This window comes from Artemia sp. Qi Xiang Cuo, chromosome 12, assembly GCF_049724085.1.
Source record: "Artemia sp. Qi Xiang Cuo chromosome 12, ASM4972408v1, whole genome shotgun sequence".
Taxonomy (NCBI): Eukaryota; Metazoa; Arthropoda; class Branchiopoda; order Anostraca; family Artemiidae; genus Artemia; species Artemia sp. Qi Xiang Cuo.
The window spans coordinates 6,569,253-6,587,735 of NC_142805.1; the positions used below are offsets into that span (position 1 = coordinate 6,569,253).

General features: G+C 34.0%; 1 protein-coding gene across 1 annotated transcript in view; it reads left to right on the forward strand.

Moving 5' to 3' along the window:
• The window catches only part of LOC148945710 (low-density lipoprotein receptor-related protein 1-like), a 57,632-nt gene that overhangs the window by 13,812 nt on the left and 25,337 nt on the right, over positions 1-18,483 (forward strand). Inside the window, exons 2-6 of the mRNA XM_089098252.1 lie at positions 1,654-1,890; positions 9,372-9,545; positions 14,948-15,085; positions 16,174-16,305; positions 18,182-18,435. Coding sequence (XP_088954378.1) covers positions 1,654-1,890; positions 9,372-9,545; positions 14,948-15,085; positions 16,174-16,305; positions 18,182-18,435 — 935 coding nt within the window. The remainder of the gene's footprint in view (positions 1-1,653; positions 1,891-9,371; positions 9,546-14,947; positions 15,086-16,173; positions 16,306-18,181; positions 18,436-18,483) is intronic.

An 18,483-nucleotide genomic window follows, 5' to 3' on the forward strand; every position in this document is an offset into this window, starting at 1 on the left:
TAAGTTAATAAAATAAATAAATAAAAAATTGTATTCAAAGAGATGTGAAATTTGAATGACGCTAAGCTATAACGTGCAATGCCGATTCTTTGATGAAGCGTGAGGGGCTGAAGTTAAATTGGTAGTTCACAAAATCTTACATTGCCAGCAAGTTCTATCATAACTATGAAATCTGTATTAATAAGCAATCACCAAAAATGATAAATCATCAATAAGCATTAAGCATTAATCAAATAAATAAATAAAAAATTGTGTTCAAAGAGATGTGAAATCTGAATGACGCTAAGCTATAACGTGCAATGCCGATTCTTTGATGAAGCGTGGGGGGCTGAAGTTATATTGACAGTTCACAAAACCTTACATTGCCAGCAAGTTCTATCATAACTATGAAATCTGTATTAATAAGCAATGACCAAAAATGATAAATCATCAATAAGATTAAGCATTAATCAAATAAGTTAATCAAATAAATAAATAAAAAAATTGTATTCAAAGAGATGTGAAATCTGAATGACGTTAAGCTATAACGAGCAATGCACGTTAAGCAATGACGTTAACGCCTGGGTAACGCCAGAGCAAAGACCATGACCTGACATTTTAAAGTTTTCAGTATTTCAGCCAATGTTTGACGTCGGAAAGATTATATTGATTTTCATCACTGAATTTGTAAATTTACTGTGAAATGGGGCTCATTTAAAAGTTACTTACACTTATTGAAAAGGTGACGGAACTGATTTTGTACCTTACTGAGGAATACACTGTATTCAATAAAGTACTGGTACTTTGATGCCTCTTAGAACACTACACGCCTTGAATGGTGTAGCAAAATATGGTGGGGAAGCTTATAGGGCACAGATAGCTGGAATCTTGAAATCATCTGGAAGTCTCGAAATTTTTCTGATACCTTCAGTACATGAAAAAAACTTGCATAAATATATTGTTATGCATTTTATAATACATCGATTTTGATATTTGCCTAAGATGCTCATCTGTACATCAAAAGTAATATAACGTTCATTGTTCTTCGTTCTGTGATAGTTGGGGGTATTTATTTTAATTTATTCTATGTGGAAAATTCTGTGAACTGGCAGTACTGTACTGTCTATAATGTCGATAAAAAAAATAGCACCCTCAGAATGGTATCTTTTTTAATATCATTTCCTAGATGAGTGGCTATAAATGCTGGTCAAATGGTTTGGATTAAAAAAAAGGTGGTCATATGTAGGGAGTGCTCTGATTAGAGCTTGCTTCGAATTGTTTAGCATGCTGCCAGAAGTGAGAAATCCTTTGTTTATACAGCGTCTCATACAGAAAATATGCCATTTTCTGGCCGAATTCGTAGTACCTTTCTTGGACGATAACTGATAGAGTATAAGTAGTGTTTTCTTTATTTTGCTTGTGATTTTACCATTTTTAAATTATCTAAGTTCAAAAAGATTACTTTCAATAAAGTTTACTCTTTATATTTTTACTGTAAGAAATATTTCTTCTTAAACATTGTTTACATTTTATTTATGTTATTTTGATATGTATGTTACATTTATGTAACTTGCTTCTGAAACTTTAACTTTTTTCAGATCATTGTTTAGTCGTTTTTTTTTTCATGCCTCAATTTTCGTTAAATCTGCTATAAATCTTCATTTATGGTTCTAGGCTTGTGTTTTGACCCTGAATCAGATAGGCTGTATTGGGTCAATGGCCAGTCACATACAATTCAATACTATGAGATGTCAACTGGCAAAACAAAGACAGTGAAAATACCACTGGTTAAGCAACCGTCAACTATGTCCATATATAGAGACAGCATATATGTGGGAGATAGTGAATTAAACGCTATTGTAGTTGTTGATGCGGATGGAAATAGCGCTCAAATTTTGAGAAACAAAACTGGTAAGAAAAAAGTTGCTTTTATATTCCCCCCCCCCCTTCATTCCTTATTTGATTTGTATTTTAAATCCCCTTTCTGTAATTCATATTATAACATATTATAAAAGCAAAATCCGTATTCAATCCAATTTTAAATGGCAGTATGCCAAACTACCTATATTTAAAGTCAAAGTAAGTTCAATGTTTTAAGGAACGAGGCAACCCGATTTCCCCGAACGAAGGGTGGGCTCATTTGCAAGTATGATAACAGTAGTTTTCTTACGGTGTGCAGTATGACTTACTGCACATATCTACTACTACTAACAAATTACTGCAGCACCAACCCGCCTGAGGCCAACACAGCTACGCATCCCCCTCCTCCATCCGCGTTCTTCCGAGTATCGGAATATCGAAATGATAATCGACAAAAAAAAATTAATACGTTGGTTTATTTTGTATTGTATTTGTATATGTGTTGCTAGCTTATTTTGCTTTTATTTCATTGTTTTCTTGAAACAGAATATAACACTGGATCCTAAGTTATAGTTTGACAATGAATTAACGTTGAAGTGAAAAATAAATTCTCCACGCTAGAAATAAAAGTAATAATTGCTATAGTGGACATGGGAATGAAACGTGAGAATAACACGAGAATCAAAAAGAGGGTAAAAAGAGAAAGAAAACATATTTCAATAAAAAAATAGACGGGACAATGAACGGTAAAAGCAATAGGAAATTCGAATAAAAAATATGGTGAAATGTGTATAAATCTTGAGGGTTTTGGTGGCCTGAGCCTAAAGGCCCCTTAAGTACAAGCCTAGCCCTAAATACAAGATATCTCCTACATAACTGTAATGATACTAGTTTCACAGGTTTTGGGGAAGTAGAATAAATTAGAAACAATTTCTCGGTAAACTAAGCTCTGAGACTACACTAGATAGAAAAAAGTGGGAATTACAGGAGCCACCCTCTAACAGGAAAAGTAAAAATAGAGTTGGTAAAAATAAAAATAAACATATTTCAATCCAAAGAATGAATAGGACAATGAATGCAAAACAATAATTGAGCATTCGAATAAAAAACGTAGAAAAATGTAGATAACTTAAGGTTGTTGCGGCCTAAGCCCAAAGGCCCCTTACGTACTAGCACATGCTCTCCCCTACATCACGTAATGATGGTATTTTCACAAGTTGTGGTAAAAGGTGAAAAAAGGAAAAAAATCTTTTCTTGTGGAAAAGGGTGGCGAGAGCATCTCTGATGCATCACTAAAATTTTGCCCACATATTTTGTCCATTCTGATGCGCTACTCCATCTCTGATGCTGATGGAGTAGGCATCTCTGATGCATCGATGAGATTTTGTCTAATTTGGTACATCACTCCATCTATGATGCGGATGGAGTCAGTATCTCTGATGCATCATTGAATTGTTACTATTATTCTCCATGACCACACTGCCTTTTCTATGACGAAAACAATAAGAATTCCACGTAGGGATAAGTCCTTTTATTAGACAGTGAAACGAAAATATAAAACAAAGACTCTAAATATTTCGATGACACAGTCGTTTATCATCATCAGTAGAATTACTGACTTATAAAAATTAAAAAACACTGCTTTTTTGATAAATAAAATAATCACTTCGGTGTCGAAGCAAGTTGCCGGTCCATTGACTTAAAAAGTTCACTAACTGTTCTTGAATTTTTTAATACTGCGTTGAGTAAAGGTGGTACAAGTGTCTTCAGAATTGCAGGTCAAAGCAGGTTACCGGTCCATAGACTTAGAAAGTTCACTAACTGTTCTTGAATCTTGTAATGCTGTGTTGAGTATTCTTCTAATTAAAAATAAATTCTAAATTTACAGGTGATAAATTTATCATTTTAGTCTTCTAATAGCAAATGAAATGTTGCTGATTCTAAAGCTGGTCTGTCATACCCATAGATCCGACATTACTATTATTTTCCATGAACAAACTGCCTTTTCTATGACTAAATCAATAATAAGTCCACGTAGGAATGTAATTTTATTAGACAGTGAAACTAAACTATAAAACAAAGACTCTAAATATTTGGATGGCACAGTCGGTTATCATCATCAGTAGAATTACTGACTTATCAAAATTAAAAAAAACTGCTTTTTTGATAAATAAAATAATCACTTCGGGGTCGAAGCAAGTTGCCGGTCCAATGACTTAAAAAGTTCACTAACTGTTATTGAATTTTTTAATACTGCGTTGAGTAAAGGTGGTAAAAGTGTCTTCAGAATTCCAGGTCAAAGCAGGTTACCGATCCATAGAATTAGAAAGTTCACTAACTGTTCTTGAATCTTGTAATACTGTGTTGAATATTCTTCTAATTAAAAATAAATGCTAAATTTACAGGTGCTAAATTTATCATTTTAGTCTTCTAATAGCAAATGAAGTGTTGCTGATTCTAAAGCTGGTCTGTCATCCCCATATATACGACATTACTATTATTTTCCATGACCACACTGCCTTTTCTATGACGAAAACAATAAGAATTCCACGTAGGGATAAGTCTTGTTTTAATTTTGATAAGTCAGTAATTCTACTGATGATGATAACCGACTGTGTCATCCAAATATTTAGAGTCTTTGTTTTATATTTTCGTTTCACTGTCTAATAAAAGGACATTCCTACGTGGAATTCTTATTGTTTTCGTCATAGAATTGTTGCACAAATTTTTGTCCAACCTTATACATCACTCCATCTTTGATGAGGATGGAGTAAGCACCTCCGATGCATCACTGAAACTTTGCCTAATCTGACATATCAGCCCACCCCCGATGCAGATGGAGTAAGCATCTCTGATGCTTTGTTAGCGCTACTTTTCTTGTCCTCTTGTCACCTCGTAACTCACCGGTTTCAAATTAAGCCATCCCTCAGAGTGATTGATTTACATTTGATATTCTGACTTATTGTTATATTGCTGTATTTCTTTTTCAAGCATTGCTTCGAATGCAGATGAATCCTTTTCTGGCAACTTGTGTAGCTAATTTCTTATTTGGTGTCGGTTTACGTTGGTTTATTCTTTTCTTTTTTAAATTAATTAAAACAACTTTTTCCACAAAATAAGTTAAATACAAATAAATGTGCATTGAAAAAATATAAATGTTTTTACTTTTATAACTTTAATAAATCAAATAATATTAATATTTTGATTAATAAATATCAGTATATGTATTTTAAACTGACAATGCACATTCATTTGTATTTTTTTTTCAGTAAAGTGCAAATTATGTTCTGGCCTTGGGAAGGCATAGGGGTTTTGAGCCCTAGTCATGTTAATTTCTGCTCGTTTTGAGTTTGACGCGGTTATTTATTGTAGTTTCTGTTCGTTTTGGGTTTCATTTATTTATCGAAGCTGATTTGTGGTAGTTTCATGCTTGGTAGATCATTTTATTTGATTTTTGCTCATTTTTGTTTTAACGGAGTTCTTTACTTTTCTTTGAAAAAATTATTTTGTGGAAAATGTTTTTTAATTAATTTCTGTTCGTTTTATATTGACATAGTCTTTTCAGACAAAAAGAAAATAATAGTTAAATCTTTGTGTTTTTTTAAGACTTTATTGTATGGCCTGCTATTTATATGCTGGAGAAAATTTTTGAGTAATTTTTAACAACATACACCCTTTTAAAAATCTGGACACAAATAGTAGTGTTTAATTTAGTTTCAGGCCTCCTCTAGTTGACCTGAAATAGAAAATTTGATAACTTTCGCAAAAAAATCTGTTTATTTTCTTTGATAGATTGGATACACTTACGCTATTTTGATTTGGTAAAATTTTAAGAGCAGAAGTAACCCCAAAAGTTTGAACATAATACCCTCAGTCGTTCCGGGATACTGCTGAGATGCCTTATTGGGAATTAGAATTAACACAGTGCATTTTAATTTAATCTTAAGGCAACATTTGGTTTTTGAACATAATGTGCAAATGAGAGGGTGGGTGTGGGAGGGGGATTAGTTGCCCTCCAATCACTTTCAACTAGGGGTGATCGTATCACTTCCTCAGGGGTGATCGTATCGACCCATTGGTCCTAGAATATCGCAAGAGGGCTCATTCGAACGTAAATTAAAAGTTCTAGTGCCTTTTTTTAGTGACCAAAAAATGGAGGGCAAGCCCCCTCCCACGCTCATATTTTTCCCAAAGTCACCCGATCAAAATTTTGAGATAGCCATTTCGTTCAGCAGGGTCGAAAAATATAATAACTTTGTCTTTGACGATGACTTAATCCCCCACTGTCACCGGGGGAAGGGATGCAAGTTATGAACTTTGCCCAATGTTTACATATAGTATTGGTTATTGGGAAGTATACAGAATTTTTCAGAGGAACTTTTCTGGTAGTGGGGGAGGGGGTCGGGGTTACGTGGGAGGATCTTTCCCTGGAGGAAGTTTCCATGGAGGAAGGGACATTGCTATGAAAGGGGCGCCGAATTTCCCAGCATTCTTAAAAAAAACGATCAGACATTAAATAAAAAAAAAATAAGTTTTCAACTTAAAAACTTTTCAATTGAAAACTTTTCAACATCAAAACTTAAAACGAACAGAAACTATTACGTATATGATTGGGTTCGCCCCCTGGTCAATACCTCGCTCTTTAGGCTGAAGTTTTTTTTTTAGTACTTTCATAAGAGCTATTATTCTAATAAACGGCATTTATGATTAAGGGGTCATTCTTAAAGAATTGGAAAAAATTCAAACTTTAGCGTAAAGAGCGAGGTATTGACTAGGGGGCAAACCCCCTAATATACGTAATAAAAATATACGAATATAGAAGTTCGTTGCGTAAGTTAATTCGTAAGTTACGTATTTTTATTACTAATAAAAACGTTCTTAAATAAAATTAAACTACCTTCGAGAAAGCCATTTAGCCAAAAAAGTAAAATTAATATGCAAATTTCGTTTTAATTATTCAAGTACGGTAAGCCAAAATCAAAACCTGAATTAATTCAAAAACGTTCAGAAATTAAATAAAAAAATAAGTTTTTTTTAACTGAAAGTAAGGAGCGACATTAAAACTTAAAATGAACCGAAATTATTCCGTATGTGAAAGGGGCTTTCCCCTCCTCAACGCCTCGCTCTTTACGCCAAAGTCTGATTTCTCACAAACTTTATTTTTTAAAACAATAAAAAAAACTTTAGCGTAAAGAGTGAGGCATTGAGGAGGGGACAGCCCCTTTCATATACCGAACAATATCTGTTCCTTTTAAGTTTTAATGTCGCTCCTTACTCTCAGTTTAAAAAACTTGTTTTTTTATTTCATCTGGTTAATGACGAAAGGGGTCCCTTAACATCGCCAGATGAAAACGTCGGATTTCAAGTGAACTTGGTGGGAAGTGAAAACTAGGCTCTTAGTGTTGCCTTTGGACGGGTCTGCATTTCGTAAGGCATTGGCTAAACTCTATTCAACATACTGCGACCATTCCATTCTTTTTCTATCAGGTTTGCGCCCATTTTTTAATGCTAGTGATATGCAGGATATTAGAGTTTTGTATTTCCGTTATTGTAAATATCTTTTGTATTTGCCTCGTTGGTATAGAAACCGTAAGATTATTCGAATGTTTAATGCAACTGATATATTGACGTCATATAATGAGTTGGACGCCAAGTTAAAAGATGAGGCCTGCAAGCGGTTAGGTCCTTTTCATCCGCTTGTGCGATTGTTCTGATTTGCATTTGTAGTTCTTTATATTGATATTGTTTTGCATGTGTTTGTTTTGTATGTCTTTTCCTTTTATTTTCTTTTGTTACTCCACTTTTTTGTGGGTCAAAAATAAATATTATTTGTTATGCTGTCTGTGGGAACGTGGAAATCTGGTTTCAGAATCTTCAGTCAGCAGCCTAATTACTTGACGATCTGGGGAAATCAACCAAATCTGACCAACAGCTATTCTTTTGGTTTTAGATGTCTCTGGTATGGAAGGGATAAATTCTTGTCATGTGTATCCATCAGAAGGATTTGTCGTATCTCATTTAAATCTTGTAAGGATTTACGGCTCTTGTCCTAAGTCCCACCTTTAGGAGCTTAAGTCTTTTGTGACATAGTCTCATGGGTTACTCTGCAATTATCACCCATGGATCACAGTCACCGCAACATTTCAAGGGACCATGGTGCCAAGTCCCGAATTGATTTGTTTACAATTAATAATTAAATAAAGAACAAGTAATGACTATTTCTTAGTCGTGATCTTGAGATATTCGTCTTTGTAGACAAATTAGTATCTTGTAATCCATGGATAATATATTTAATCCATTGACTTAAAAGTTTTCCTGTTGCGCGAACGCATAGAACTTTCGCCCCTTGATGAAAACTAAATAAAAGAAAATAAGTATTTTCAGCTAAAAGTAAGGAGCGGCATTGAAACTTACGGAAAACGAACATAAATTATTCCTTATACAAGGGGATTGTCCCTTCATCTACCCTCGATCTCTACGCTAATTTCTGAAAGTTCTCTAAAAATACTTCTCGTTCAAATTCGACTGCCCTTTTATTTGAGCATTCTTTCTTGAAGAATTATGACAAAAGTCAAATTTTAGCATAAAGAGCAAGGGTTGAAGAAGGGGCAGCCACCCTCATATGCGAGGGTGTTATTACGGTTTATTTCTAATCGTTTTTAAATAATGCCAGAAGATTATTTTTCGTCCTTCCGTGTAAAGTTTCCCCTGAAAATTCCCCCCACCCTAGACCCGTCTAAGCTCTGCCTCTTCTTGAAACAGTAATTTTCTAAGATTTTACATTTAGTTGTTTCAAAACTACAAATTTTTTACGGCAGTACCATATTTTCATCAGTGTTGCCATGTTGAACAACTAGAATAAATAAGCAAAACTTATTAGCTAAACTAGACAGTGCTTTTCATCCGTATTCAAGCATTAACAATCTGCTGATTCCCAAATAATAATAAGAAGATAATAAAGATAAAAAATAAAGAATAATATATAAAGAATAAAAATAAAAAGTAGAAATAAAAAATAGAAATAAAGAAATAAAGATAAGAAGAACCAAATCAACGTCTTTCCTCTTATCTTCAAGAAACTACAGAATCTCTAAGATTCTGAAGTTGTTTGGTTCAATAGGTTTGTAGCCTGTTTTCTGCTGATTTTACATGCCATGTTTAATTTTTATAAATTTGGGGCCGGCAACTACCAAAAAGTACATAACTGGATATGGAGGCCTTTTTATCATATGTCTCCATATTTGGAGCCGTCTTTATAGGGCTCCATATTTTATTTTTAAAATATGGAGCTCTTTTTCTTTAAAGATTGAGTTCCTGATTTACCTAATCTTTAAAGATATATATGGTTAAGCAAGCTTCCACTTAACTAATTCAGACAGATTGCTTTTCCTCTGTCTTTGGTACCCAAGTTAATTTAGACGTTTATTTTACTTTGTTTATTTAGTTAATTCTTCAACTTTCATTTTGCTTTGACTTCATTGGAAAATTGTTGTATTAGTTTTAGTGTGTTAATTTTGCAATTTTTCATATAGACAGCGTCTTGCATTTGAAAGTATATGACCCGGAAATACAAAAAGGCTCAAATTTGTGTAGTAAAAACAATGGTGGATGTGAACAGATCTGCTTGACCGTCTCAGCTGTGGATAGAGTCTGTAAATGTGCTATTGGATTCCAAGCGGATCCACAGGATGATACTAAATGCAAAGGTAATATTGTTGACATTCAGCTTTGAAGATTTGAGCCACTTTCAGCTTAATCTTTCTTTATTTTAATTTTCTCTTAGTTTTTTCCATCTTTATTCTTTTTTTTTCTTTTATTATTTTTATTCTTTTCAAATTTTATTCTTAGTTTGCCATCCATGGAATCAACGCTCAACCGCTTTAACTACTTCATCTTCTTGTTTGAATTAATCGCTTTAGTATAATCTCTTTTTAGTAAAAAGCAAATGTTATAGCATTACCTAAAGCTGGGAGTTCAACTGACCCTTCAGATTATAGAGGCATTTCTCTACTTTCGGTTTTCAGCAAAATTTTGGAAAAACTTGCAAATAGTCAATTACAAAAACATTTATTTGATAGTAAGATTTTACACACGTCTCAATAGCGTTTTATAAAAGGAAAGTCAACTGAACTGGCAATTCATGAGCTTTTACTGAATATTAATGATTCACTAGATGAGGGTCAACACGTGTTGGCGATTTTTCTTGATGTCGCAAAGGCGTTTGACACCGTAAATCCTTCGTTGCTTCTTTTTAAACTAAAGTCTTATGGGTTTTAAACACAGGCTGTTAAATTTTTTTCATCTTACCTTTCTGGGAGACGACTAGATTGTGTTGATAAATCTCGTGATCTCCGTTCCGAAACTTTTCCAATTACTTACGGAGTGCCTCAGGGCTCTGTCCTTGGGCCTATTCTATTTCTTCTTTTTCTAAATGATTTGCCAGAAGTTTTGCCTCTTTGTAAAATTATAATGTTTGCTGATGATGTAGTAATTTTTGCTTCTCACCGGGACCTATCAGTTCTTTTGCAGAACCTCAAAAGTACGTTGCTAACTATATCTTATTGTTATTAAAGGAATTTACTAGCTCTTAATGAAAAAAATGCCAATACATGTTATTTTTGCGAACTGGATCAGTAGTGTCAGATACCTTCTCTCTTTTCTTGAATGGTCTTGAATTAAAACGGGTAGATCAGTTCAAATATCTTGGGATTATTTTAGATGAAAATTTGTCGTTTCATAATTATGTAAAAACACAGTCGTTAAAAATTTCCCGAAATATTGGCATGCTAACTCGTCTTCGTCATTACTTTCCTGAAGCTATTCTAAAATCTATTTATTATTCTTTTGTCCACCCATATTTTCTCTATTGCATTTCGGTTTGGGCATCTACATTTTCGTCTGTTTTCAAGTATCTCCAAATACTTCAGAATATAGCAATGAGGATTCTATTTAATGTTTATTGCAGAACTTCAGTTAGACACCTATATGGGACTTCAGGAAATTTCCCTTTGGACCAACTTCAGTTAATTTCTATCTCTAGTATTTGTCACGATTATCAATATAGTAATTTACCTGTAAATTTCTCTGGCATTTTCCCAACTAATTCTTAATTTCATAATTATCCTACTACGCATCGTTCAGACTTTTCGTGTAATATTCGCCCGACATCGAGAGCGGCATTCAGCATCCGTCACACTGGACCAAAAATCTGGAACTCAGTTCCAGCATCACTTCGGGGCTGCAGCAACAAATGACTTTTTCTTACACTGGTGAGGAAATACTTTACGAAATGCTAAGCATTTTGTTCATTGGAGTTTTCTTTTTCGTTGTTGTAAAATTTAGTTAGAAAATGGCTGTGTATTTTCGTTGGCAATATTTTCAGCGCTAAAGTATGCCATCAGGCATGTGCGCTGTTTTGTGACATTTATTTGTGTACGTGTTATAAATAAAAATATTCTACTCTACTCAAGCCCACAGTGTGTCGCTGCAGCTGAGGCTGAACTTGGGGTCCCTGTGATCAATCCCACTCTGCCACTAAAGGACCATCTGCTGTAAAAAAAATAATAAAGTCTGTTCAAATGAAATCAAAGTGAAAAATTGAAGCTTAAACGACAGAAATTATCCTGTACGAGTATATGAAGGAGTCGGCCGTTCCCTTTAATCTGAGGGTTTATTTTCAATCAAAGTTACAAAATCAATGTTCTCTTATGTTATTAATTTTTTGTTCACAATTTTAAGCTTAATGTATTTTAAAGATTTGGAAACACAATGAAAAGAATATTGTTTTCATCAAATGTTGTCATTAGAATTCTTCATTTTAGAGTTTCGGTTACCATTGGCACCACAAACAGTTTGAAAAACAAAGTATCTCCTGTAAACAGAACTAAAACCTCTGTGATAAGTTGCACTGTAGTCGAGAAGTGCAGAGTGAGAGAGAACGAGATAGTGAGAAAAAAAGAGAGAGAGAACCCCAAGCAATATTGATTTCCATCTCCAAGAATATCCTTTAAATACTGCTAATAATCTGAACAAATTTCTTTCCTCCAATGTACAGAGCCTCCTCTCCCAACTCTCCAGACACTCTTTACTTTTTAATGTCTCTTGGTTCCTCAACCAAACAGTGGAGACAAAAATTAAGAACATAAAAAGTGCAGCCCTTGTCCACTAGACATTCCCATAGAAGTAATTAAAGTTTTTACCGGTGATATTTCAAGTCCTCAATCCTTAATTTTTAATGAAATTATCTGTAATAGTAATTTCTCAAATTCTTGGAAACTAAAATTTTGTTTGAAGTTGTCTAACCCATTAACCTTATTCCTGTTTTCTTAAATTATATGAAAGCCTTTTAGCTAAGTTTTTGAAATTGAAGATACTCATATCGAGGAACTCCAAAGATATTCATTCGGCTATTTTTTAAATTGTTGGAACATGTCTTTAAGACTGTTGAATCATCAACAAATTTTAGTCTATCCGAAAGATCAACACAAAGGTTGTTTATCACTACAAGGAATAAAATTATGCCTAAAAGCCCCGAGGTATGCCCTTGGAAATTGGTAGGATTTGGAGGATATTCTTCTAGCATACCCTTGTCAATCGGAAAATATGTTTAGGAAAATCGGAAACTACTTGTGTTCTCTTAGAAAGGAAAGACACAATTATTCTAGGTAAATAGGGGTCAACTTGAAATTCATATAAAAAATTTTCCTCGTTCAAAATGCTTTGTGGCTAATTAAATCGAAAGTATTTTTAAGCCCCGCTATAATATTTCAGGTAGGTACTGGGGCAGGTACTGGGTTTTCTAGTGTGTTACATATTGTGCTCAAGAAATGAAAAAGAAACTATGTGGTGGATATAACGTAAGTTTCCGAATCTCCTGACATCAATATTTGGGATTACTTTGAACCACTCAGCTACAAATTTTTCATATAATTTGGAGAAAATAGGAGTAAGTGCAACGGGTCGGCCGAAATCCATCTTGTTATCTGTCTTTTTCACAGGAATAGTAAGATTCTATTTTTCCAGAAATTTGAGAACTTATCATAGTGGTAGTTTCATTACTAATTAAGGACACAGGTCTAGGGCTAAACGGAAAGCAGGTCGTCCTCGTCTGGGTTGGGAGGACGTCATAAAGAAAGATTTAATGGAAATGGGAACTTCGTGGACAGGTGTAAAAAGGGAGGCTTTGAATAGATTGGGGTGGAGGAGAAGCATGCGTAGCTGTGTTGGCCTCAGGTGGCTTGGTGCTGTGGTGAGTTGTTAGTAGTAGTAGTATTAGCAAAGCTTTAATTAATTCTGTCGTAAGGTCTAGTGGACAAGTGCTGCACTTAATTATTTTGTTAATTTTGTCTGCACGTCTAAGGGCGAAATGAAGGGGGATAAAGGCAGTAAATAGTTAAGAATGTCTAGAGAGGTTTGGGAGGAGGCTCTGCACTATGGAGGAGAGAGATTTTTAAGAGTTTTAGTATGTATAGTATCTAAGGACTATAATTACTATTTTGGGTTGCCCCACAAATATTTTTCGTTCTTTTATATCATTGCTTTGGTTCAGTAGAAAACAACACTTGTTCTATCAAAATGCTAAATTATTGTGATGTTTGGAACAAGTAATTACATTTCGCCATTCTTTTACCTACAGGCTTTTCATCAAGAACCATTTGATCAAGCGTATTATGTAAAAATTAACTTAAAACCACAAAGAAAGAGAAAAATATTGAAAGCACAAAGAAGAAAAATAAAGAAATGAAAAACACTTGATAGCTAGCCATGGACAAAAGCTTACTAATTACACTCCAACTCAAACGGCGATCGAAAACTTCTTTTTTTTACTTTTTTTTTTTAAAGGTGCCAAAGAAGTGATATTTATTAATTTATTGATTCAGATTTAATAATATTTACATAGTATGCTTCTTGTATGTTGGTTATAGTGTAGAGTATCACTTTTTGTTGTATTACGAGCAAGTATCTCAAGAAAAAATTAATAAAATAATTATGGAGGAAAAACAAAGAATAATGTATTACATAAGATGATTCTCTGTCTTAAAGTGGCTTTGATGGTTTCTATCCTTTCTCCTCTTTTCTTTAGTTCTCCTACCTCAATATTGAGAGTTTGTTATGTTTAGTTTTAACACATGGTAAAACGCTCTCCGAGTTTGTAAAAATAGTTCCTTGCCCTAGAAAGACCTGGGAAAAAAGCCACCCTCTTGTTTACTTTTTTCTCAAGCTGAATAAAGTCCTGCTAAAGACTCATTCAAAAATAGAGTTAATGCCGAGATTTGTATGCCGCCACAATTTAGTTTTTTTTTCAATGGAGATATAATTTATACACAAAAAAATAAACAAAAGAAAGCATGAAGTCCAGTAACCTGGGCTTGTATGGCCACTCCAAAAAAAGGCATTAATTTACATCAGTGCATTTGTTAACATCAACATCTTTGCTAGCATCACAGTAATTCGTATTAAGGTTTATCTGATTTACTATTTCAGATTAGCTAAAAATTCTAAATTCCTATATATTTTTTTTCTGTACAGCCAAGAATTGATTGGCTGGCCTTAACCAATTTCCAAAAAAAATTTTCTCAAAAAATAAATCCCATTTCTCATAATGAATTGTAAATCCTGAGTGTGAACCGTGAAAAAAGTTTATTCAAATCTCGTATCTTATTGTGATCTAGTTATAAATTCTCATTTCTATGTGTTTAAAAGTTCAGATAAGTCTTATTTCTTATTGTGGTCTCCTTGTGAATTTTGGAATAGGTACAGATAAATTTGATTGTGATCTCAACGTGAATTATCATTGTCAATTGAGAAAAAGTTCTGGTAAATCTAATTTCTCAATGTTTGAAACGTAAATGGAAAATAAATAATTCAGATTAGTTTTATTTCTCTTTGTTAATGCACATAAGTCGTTCTTCTTCCTGTTTTGCATTCATTTTTATATTAGACTACGGTTACGTTCTATACAGATTTTGTTTTGATTTTAAATATTATATTAATATAATCTGACAACTGCAACGTTGTTTCAGCCTAAGAAACAGCTGTAATAATGTCGTTGAACTTCACATTTTTTACTCCCACGAAATTGCATAATATTTCGTTTTGTTTATTTCAGGCGTGGACGAGTTTTTATTATATTCAATAAATTGGGAGATTCGAGGAGCTCGGCTCTCGGATCGAAACGATAGTACAACAGAAGCACTACCACCCATCTCTAAAGTGATCATGGCAACATGGATTGACTTTGACGCAAGTACGAAATTAACTATTTTTCATTCATCATTTTAAACATAGGGTTAAATGAGATCCTAAATCTGCAGTAAATGCATATTCTGGAAAGCTACAAGACTGATATGTGGGCTTTGCCGAGAATTGAATTAACTTAGCTTTAAAGTTCAGTCGCTACTCGCTGGCGCAATGAAAAGTTTTGTGTGGACTGCGAAGTATCATTAATTCATGGATGTGTGTTTTTTTCAAAGGTGATCGTATCGAACCAATTGTCCTAGAAGATCGGGAGATGGCTCATTTAAACGGAAATTAAAATTTCTAGTGTCTTTAAGTGACCAAAAGATTGAAAAGTAACTAGACCGCACCTCTTGCCCCTTTTCCCCCAAAGTCCCGACTCTTTTGGAAGATGCGAATCACGTCGTTTCGTGTATATAAATTACCGTTATGATATAACTTATATTCTTAAGCGCACCCCTGAACCGTTACCGAGGTAAAAGCATTAAGATCAATATGTTGATTTGAGTTTACCACGGCAACAGAAGTGCGCTGAACTTGTAAATCATTCGTCAATTTAGCGAATGCTCATGATAGTTTTTGCGCTAGATGGTCTTATGCTTTCTGTTGATTTTTGTGTTTGAAATTGCATTGCCGCTAAGGCAATTTGCCAAATTTTGTTATTTAAAGCAGTAACGAATAAGAAAAGTTTTTGAACAACGAAATAACGTTATTTTGTAACAACTGAATGTCTCGACTAACCCAGAAACAATAAAAACAAGAACCCAGTGTAAACCCAAGCTCTTGGGTTTGCTCTTTAGTTTAGCTATTCTAGTGGTTTTAACTCAAATAGAATCGTGATAAATAGATAAGTATCACCTTGACCTTAAATTTTTTTGCCATCTCCTTTTTTTGTATATCTTTATTTAGTCTCTCTCTCTCTCTCTCTCTCTCTCTCTCTCTCTCTCTCTCTCTCTCTCTCTCTCTCTCTCTCTCTCTCTCTCTCTCTCTCTCTCTCTCTCTCTCTCTCTCTCTCTCTCTCTCATCCCTCTCTTTCTCTCTCTCTCTCTGATCTCAGTGTTCATCCAAATAACGCTTATAATTGATGTTCTGTTATAGGAACGGGATACCTCTACTGGGTTGATACAGATCATGGCTCGATTCTTAGAATAAAGAAAGATGGCACTGACCGTGAAAAGATTGCAGAGGGATTGAACCAAGTAGAAGGCATTGCTGTTGACTGGATAGCGGGTAAGTTTGGTTTATTCTCCTTTTTCCTTTTTTGAATTTCAAATCTCTGTTAGTGCATTTAATGATTTTGAGAGCAAATATAATATGAAACTAATACTGATGTTGAAATATGACAAAATCTTGTTTTAAATCTCCTAAGTTGAGCTTTAGTACCTTTTTTGCGTCAACCATACCAGCAATTTTGAATAAATGGATATTCATAACGTGGTAAAGTTAACTTAAAAAAAACTTTTTCGCATTATGACCAATGGTCCGTGTAGCGCAGGTGCCGATCTACTTATTCTCTGCCTTTGGCCGGGAATGCATTGCGTGGTTGGGGGCAAATCATCCGAGGCTTCCCGTTTTTCCCCCCAGACTTCTCCAGGTACCCATTTGGAAGTTAACTATACCCAAAGTTAACTGTTAAAATATTATAATATTCTGACTATGGGTTTTCTCAAGAATATGGTTACAACGGAACTAAAATAATTGAAATAATAATTTTTTAAACTATAAACAGTTTTTAGTGTTTAATTTAAAGCTTTAAAAAAATAAAAGATTAAATGTAAGGAATTAAATTTAATTACAAACAGAAAATTTTGTTTGTCCTAGTTGGCAGGTCAGCACTTTAGCGAGAGCTAAATCATCCTACGAGCGACAATATTCTGTATTTTTGATTCTTTGTTTTCACTAGAATCCGGTGAAAAATTTAAGGTGACACGTTTAATAACTGGACTTAGGATTGTTAGAAATCTTTTACCATGGTGTATAATTTGTTTCGCTCTTTCAAATAGTCTATATGGGGACTCTGTACAACCCTCTGTTGCATGGACACAGAAAATTCAGCTTTATCTCAATCAGCAACACCTGGTAGCAACGCCTGAGAGCAAAATTATCCTATCCCGCTTATTTGTTATCGCTATCGTTTAATGGTTGAACGAAAAAAAAATCAGTTGAGCTAGGGAGCGCTCGAAAAGGAGCGTTTAAAATTTTTAATCGCGGTTCTGTCGGAACTAATTTTTGAGCAGTTAACAATATGGCTCGCAATTTGCTGGTGCCAGTTGGTAAAAGTTTTAGAAGAGCATCAGTTTTTCTGGCTACCTGCCCCACGTTTTTAATCACTGGCAACGTCTCTGGCTACGGATTTAGTTGCTCGTAGTTTGTAAACTACAATTTAGCAAGTAACTGCGTTTGGTGAAGGATTGCGTTAACAGAATTGCTGCCTATTCCGTACTTTTCCTAATTATTTACGAAAAATGTCGGCATTTATTAAAACGATTTGACAAAATCCCTAAAATCAATAAATTCCCAACATTTTTCTGACTAAAATTTCCGATCAAATCCTTGGACACGCCAATCTTTTAAAATAATTCTCAAAAAAATGAAGTTTTTCACATTAAGTAAAGAGGTAAAGCTTAAAATGGCCATGAACTAAGTTATATTAGATTTCAACCTTTAGTGCGAACGGATATTGCCGTTTACACTAAGACAGAGTGAAAACGAACTCTGATTTAAGTCTCCCAGAAGGTCAGAGTGTCATTTTTGCTTTACTGAAAACTAATTCGATTGTTTAAATTTAAAGTTCCTTTCGGTTGATTGATTTTCGGTACATCTGAAATGAATGCTTTAAAGAGTAAGAAAAGATATTGTGAATATTTACATATTGTGCCAGTAAAAATGAAAGGATTTATTCAAATATAATTATGCCAAAATAACTTTTTTGAAGTTTTAGCAGTATTTTTTATTTTCTTTTTAATTATGTAGTAAAAAACATGGACGAAAATTGATTAAAAAACATTTTGTATAGGACTATTCTCATTAAGGTGATGTATTTATACCAACATATCACATTTAGAGCAACAACTTCAATCTAACTAAATGTGTCTTCAACTTATAGGAAATATATACTGGACAAACCCTAAATTTGATGTCATAGAAGTTTGTCGTGTAGATGGCAGTCATCGCTATGTTGTTGTTAATGATGACTTGGACAAGCCGTGGGCTATAGCCACAGATCCTAAAAATGGTTATCTCTTCTGGTCCGACTGGGGAAAAGAAAGAATTGAACGCGCAAGACTAGATGGTTCTGGCAGAAAATCTCTTGCTAATGAAACTATGCCCTATGTAACTGGTATTACTTTGGATTCAGAGGTTGGTTTTCCTCTTAATCTATTTTTTTTGTCGCGACGGGGGGGGGGC